We start from the raw sequence: 6,826 nt of genomic DNA on the forward strand, positions 1-6,826 counted from the left end.
TTAGGACTTATTTCAGTATATAGATATTTAAAGGAATAAATATGAATTGTAGTTATTCCCCTTTGCCCATATGTTATATGTACTGTCTTGTCATGTGAATATTTATTATTTGTTATTATATGTTGTAGGGTCTTAAATATTTGTGTATTAAAAGAACAGAACCCTAGAATAGTTTTCGTTGTATTTGACCAGAAAATACCCCGTTACATTTGGCGCCCAACGTGATTTACCATTTGGAGCCTCACAGAAGCTGTGACCTGGAATGAACCGTGAACCGGAAGTGATTGTTTCACACATGGAAAGATGAGAAAAACAAGACAGTTTCATAATATTGTTGTGAACTTTTATGCTTTTGCATTGTGTATTTAGTATTTGTGATTGAAAGACATACCTAATTGGTGAGAATATATATCCCCCTACATATTTGTGTTTACATAGTACATATTGTGTGAAAGTACATGTAGTAAAAACTTGAAACATAATAAGCTGTTGAAATCCAAAATTGAAAACTGCATTTGTAAACATAGCATTTGCTTGTTTACTGTATTATACCAGTATATTTGGTTGACTTGACATTTCATTGAGCAATATATAGTAAGATAATTTGATTTATACAGTAAGCTCACAGAATTTCATTTGTTTGTTTACATGTTTATTGTTCTTTGACTTGTTGATATTCAACATAGTATTAGGCAGTCAAATAGAAAGCTGATACATACTTTGTTATCGTTTACAGTCAAGCAACGCATTTCATAGTACATTGTGTGTATATCTTGTGTTTGTATTGCATGTTTGTATTTGTGTTTAACATTGTGTTGTTCTTGTGTTGTGTAAATTAATTTTGTGTATTATATTATTCTACTTTTATATCATTGTGTGACCTTGACATTAGTGTACTTTGTGTCTCAGTACAGGTGTACTTGAATATAGGTTGACTGTTTACATAGAATTTATTATTTTTTTTTTTAAATTTTTTTTATTTAAACTTAAACTTTGTTTGATAAATAGGGATTTGATTAGGTTAGGCACTTGGTATAATTGTGTGTATGTGTCTGTGATTGGTTGTTTGTACTTTGAGAATGTGATACCTACCTTTTACGTTACTTACAGCTTAGATACTAATCCCTTTTCATACTTTACTGTTTGGTACTACCTGACACTTAGTTGATTTATTGTGATTGGACAGTTGTACTTTTCGTACTTGAGTTGATACTTTACTTGGAACTTTAGTCTTTACTGACTTGTGCTTTTGTAAGCTATTTAAGCAGTTACTTGTTACACTTTACTTGGAGTTGCTTAAAGTTCAGTGTGATTTATTTAAAGTTATAGTATTACATTATATGTGTTGAGTGTTTAATAAAAGTACCGAAGCCCTTTTCAGGTGCAGCAGTATTAGTATAGTATTTATTTTATGTGTGTAAACAGGTAAGCGAGACAGATTGTATTGTGAGTCGCACATTATATTTGCGACACATAGGTTATATGTGAGATATAACATTGAGCGATACATACATGGTATATTAAGCGATACATACATGGTATATTGAGCGATACATACATGGTATATTGAGGGAGACATATAGGTTAGGTATATAGAACTTTAGTATACATGCTTTAGTTATATATATTATTTACTACACTACATTATCTATACATTTGTTGATACTTACTAGGTATATATATATATATTTTTTTCTTCTTATGTTTATTGGGTAAGGGGAGATAATTAATATATTACATTTATATCTTTTGTAGATTGGTTTGATTTGATATCAAGGGAGATAATTCTAATACACTTTATTTTTTTTTGTAGATTGTAACAGTTTGTTTCATATTCAGGGGAGGTAATTCATTGTATACATTTATTTACTCAGGTATTAGTTTAGTATTTCACCTTACTAAAGGGAAATAACTCATACTATTTTGCTATTTTACATTACATTTACTGATTTATAGTAAGTTTACTTGATAGTTGTTGACTTCATTTGAGTTTTTCATTTCTCATTTTCTTATTTATACTTTTTCATTTATTTTTGATTCGATATTGATTACATATTAGATTTCATTTGATATTCTGTATTTATAAGCTTATTACTATTCTTTTTGTGTATTTTGTATTTACATTTTCTATTGATTAGCATTTATAGTTGAAATTTATTTCAGATTATTTCTTTCATTTTTGAGATTTGATATATTATTTTGAGATATATTCTTTGTACATTACATTAATTTTCATTAGTATATTTTCTCATTTAGTCGATACTTTATATATATTATTTTCTTTTCAGACATTTGAATTTGATTCAGTTTTGACTGATATATTTATTTTGCTCTTTATTTTACACCTCTAGGTGTTTGTCTATTTAGTACTTAGTACATTTTTTTTTCCTTCTCTTCTCTTTATTTCTTTATTTACACCTGTTGGTGTTTTCATATTTATACTTAGTGGTAGTTTACTTGAATTATAGGTATTTGTAGTTTCAACTTACATTTTCTTGAACAACACTAGGAATTATTTATAGAACAGGATATATATACATACACCGTCATCATGAGCGGATTTGAGGACCTTGCTAAGGCATTGCAATCCTTAGGAGAAAAACCTGAAGACATACCACAGAACATAAAGGATTTAATGTCATCATTAGTTAAGGAGGATAAATCTGACGTGAAAGCAGGAATAAAACCAACATCTACTTACGTCAACCCACCAAGATTACCGTTCTTTTCAGGAAAAGATAAGTTAGGAGGTGGAGAAGTAACATATGATTTGTGGAGATATGAACTAGTATGTCTTATCAACGACAAAACCCACAGCAAAGAGTTGATAACTCAGTCAGTACGAAGATCATTGAAGGATCCAGCAGGAAAAGTAGTGATGCGTATTGGTCCACATGCAGAATTATCAGCAATATTAAAGAAGTTAGACAGCGTATTTGGTGTAGTAGAGGAGAAGGAATCTGTCATGCGAGAATTTTACAATGCCACTCAACATGAAGATGAAGATATATCTGCATGGAGTTTTAGATTAGAAGATATATTGGAGAAAGCTATACAGACGGAGAAAGTTAAAAGATCTGAAGCAGATGAAATGCTACATGACATGTTATGGAAAGGATTACGCCAGAATTTGAAAGCTATCAGCCATTACGAGAAAGAGAAGTATACGACATTTGATTCTTTGCGTGTTGCCTTACGGAGGATAGAGAAGGATAACATTTTAGATATGCCTACATTGAAGACTACAACAAAAGGAACATCAAAGAAGGCAATCACCAAGCTTAAGAATACTGATGATGATGATGATAAGGATGATTACGATGAACAAGAGGAAGGTTTTACAGGATTCATGAATGTAATAACAACTAGATTAGACAGAATTGAAACTGGTATGCAGCAACATCAAAATCAGAACTTGTACCAAGATCAAAGTAGAGGAAACTATAAAGGAAATAATTATAGAGGAAACTATAGAGGCAATAGTTATAGAGGAAACTATAGAGGAAATAGTTATAGAGGAAATCAAAGAGGTAATTACCAAGGTAATTATACAACAGGTAGAGGTTATGGTCAAGGATATGAGAAACAGCAACCCGCGTTTGAAGGACAGCAACCCACATATGACAGACAGAGACCTATATACTGTAGGAAATGTGGTCAAGAGGGACATTTTGCGAGAGGATGTGCCAATAAGTCGAATCAGTTCCAGAATTTAAACTCCAGGGAGTCTACGCCACGGGGCGGGATGTAGACAGTTTTGATAGCAGCCCCATACAGCAGATTTGTAGAAGTACAGCAGCTAATAAGATACCACCTGGACTTTGTGGTTCACCAACGGAAACAAAAGTTACTTTGGAAGGAATAGAATCAACCTCTTTATTAGACACTGGATCAACCGTTTCTACAGTAAGTAAGTCATTCTACAACCAACATCTTCAACATATACCGATACAGACTTTTAGTCAACTACTAAAGATTGAATGTGCAGATGGTGAATCGTTACCTTATATTGGATATATAGAAGTGGATTTGTACATTAAACAGCTAGATCAACACCACACTTGTATATTTTTGGTTGTTCCTGACAGTGAATACAACTCAGCTGTACCACTCCTACTGGGTACCAACTTACTAACAAACATCATGGATAGTTGCCATCAACAACATGGAATTAAATTTTTACAGTCTGCTAAGTTAACCACACCATGGTATACATCATTCCGCTGTATTACTTTGAGAGAGAAAGAGCTACAAAGGAACAAGAATCAATTGGCAGTCATTAAGAATGCAGAACAGAAACCGATAACCATACCACCGAATTCCAACATATGTATAGCTGGTTACATTGATAAAGCATTACCATATCATTCAACATCAGCCATGGTACATCAAACATTGCAGTCAGTCATACCACATGATTTAGATATTGAACCATCTTTAATTAGTTACAAATATGGAATCAGTCAACGAATAGATGTGAACATCAGCAACATAACAACTAGAACTGTTACTATTCAACCTAAGTCAGTGATTGCTGAATTACAACCAGTAGATATTCAAGATCAGCCTGATTTATCTAATACAGATTTTGCCACACCACTTTTGGAACAAGTAAAGATTGATGTAAAGAATTTGTCATCTGATGAACTTGAGAGAGGAAAGAACTTCATAACATCATACAGCGACATCTTTTCTAAGTGCGATATTGATGTTGGACATACACATCTGGTACAACATGAGATTGAACTTGATGAAACCCATCCTTTTAAACAGAGATATAGAAGCATACCACCAGCTATGTATGAGGAGGTAAAGGCTCACATTCACCAGTTGTTGAGAGCAGGGATTATAAGGAAGTCTCACAGCCCTTATTCATCAAATGTAGTACTCGTCAAGAAGAAAGATGGCTCTCTACGCATGTGTGTGGATTTTCGTCAGCTTAACAACCATACGAAAAAAGATTCATTTGCTTTGCCACGTATAGAGGACATTCTAGACCGCTTAGCAGGGAATAAGTACTTTACTGTCATCGATATGAAAAGTGGATACCATCAGGTCGAGATATTGGAAGCACATAAAGAAAGAACAGCATTTACTGTAGGACCACTTGGATTGTATGAATACAACCGCATGCCATTCGGTTTGACGAATTCACCAGCTACTTACCAACGTCTCATGCAAGAATGTCTCAGCGATTACCATATGAACATCTGTTGTATTTTTATTGATGACGTCATTATTTTTGCAGACTCCTATGAAGAACATCTTAAGCGATTGAAGTTAGTATTTGATAGAATCCGAGAAGCAAACCTGAAGTTATCACCTGGGAAATGCTCATTCTTCATGCCACGAGTTAAGTATGTTGGCCACATAGTATCCAAAGATGGTGTAGAAACAGACCCAGAGAAAATAGATAAAGTGATGTCTTGGCCTACTCCAACTACACCAGAGGAAGTTCGACGGTTTATAGGATTCGCTGGTTATTACCGTAAATTCATTATGAACTTCAGCCAGATAGCAAGACCATTGACTGATCTTATGCCAGCACCAAAACCAAAATCAGGAAAGAAGAAAAAAAGAGAACAACACTCTTGGACTTGGGGAGACAAAGAAGAAAAAGCCTTTAATCAGCTTAAGCAGAGTTTAGCGACCGCACCTATATTGGCTTATCCAGATTATCACAGACCATTTGAGTTACACACGGATGCCAGTGGTTTAGGTTTAGGAGCTGTGCTGTATCAAGAGCAAGAAACCAAACTCAGAGTAGTTGCATATGCTAGCAGAGGATTGACCAAGGCTGAGAAAAACTATCCTGCTCATAAGATGGAATTCCTCGCTCTGAAATGGGCCATTACAGATAAGTTCCACGATTACTTGTATGGAAACCGATTTCATGTGGTAACAGACAACAACCCATTAACTTACGTACTTACATCAGCGAAGTTAGATGCAACAGGTCATAGATGGTTATCAGCACTTGCAGCATATGATTTTGACATAGCATACAGACCAGGAAAGATTAACAACGATGCTGATGCTCTTTCAAGATTACCACCAGCACAGGAAGCTACCTTATCTTCGGACAGTATCAAGGCAATTTGTGGAACCATAGGAACACCATATGTTGACACTTTAGTTGTTGAGCCTGATGTTATCAACACCATGAACATTGATCTACATATGCAAGTGGAGCATAATATTGATTGGGCTACAGTTCAACAGTCAGATACACATCTTAAGCCTTGGATTGACTTTGTGAAGTCAGGATCTAAACCCAAGAAAGGACAGTTACCATCCAGTTCTCTTAATCGACACTTTGATCAGTTGAAGTTGCATGACAACATACTATACAGGGAGATTACCATTGATGGAAGAAATGTTAGACAGTTAGTTCTGCCATCTACACATGTACCTGTAGTATTGGAAGCATTGCACAATGAGATGGGTCATCCAGGAAGAGATAGGACAAACAGCTTAGTCAGAGATAGATTTTACTGGCCAGCCATGCACAAGGATATTGATGAATGGATTAGTCACTGTGATAGATGTCTCAAGAGAAAGAAAGATCCACATAGAGCTCCATTGATCAACATTTCATCATCACAGCCTATGGAGTTGGTGTGTTTGGACTTTTTAACATTGGAACCATCTAAAGGAGGTATACAGAATATCCTTGTAATTACTGACCATTATACACGATATGCTCAAGCTGTACCAACAAGGAACCAGACCGCTCGAACAACAGCAGAAGCTCTGTTTAACAGTTTTATAGTGCATTATGGAATACCACAGAGATTGCACTCAGACCAAGGAGCCAACTTTGAAA

General features: G+C 34.7%; 1 protein-coding gene across 1 annotated transcript; it reads left to right on the top strand.

The window, feature by feature from the left end:
• The first annotated feature begins 422 nt into the window (after window positions 1-422).
• On the top strand, window positions 423-3,754 carry LOC143042592 (uncharacterized). Its single transcript, XM_076214990.1, has one exon. The coding sequence runs from the start codon at window positions 2,552-2,554 to the stop codon at window positions 3,749-3,751; it is 1,200 nt and encodes a 399-aa protein (XP_076071105.1). The 5' UTR covers window positions 423-2,551; the 3' UTR covers window positions 3,752-3,754.
• The last annotated feature ends 3,072 nt before the right edge of the window (window positions 3,755-6,826 follow it).

Source organism: Mytilus galloprovincialis, chromosome 8, assembly GCF_965363235.1.
Source record: "Mytilus galloprovincialis chromosome 8, xbMytGall1.hap1.1, whole genome shotgun sequence".
Taxonomy (NCBI): Eukaryota; Metazoa; Mollusca; class Bivalvia; order Mytilida; family Mytilidae; genus Mytilus; species Mytilus galloprovincialis.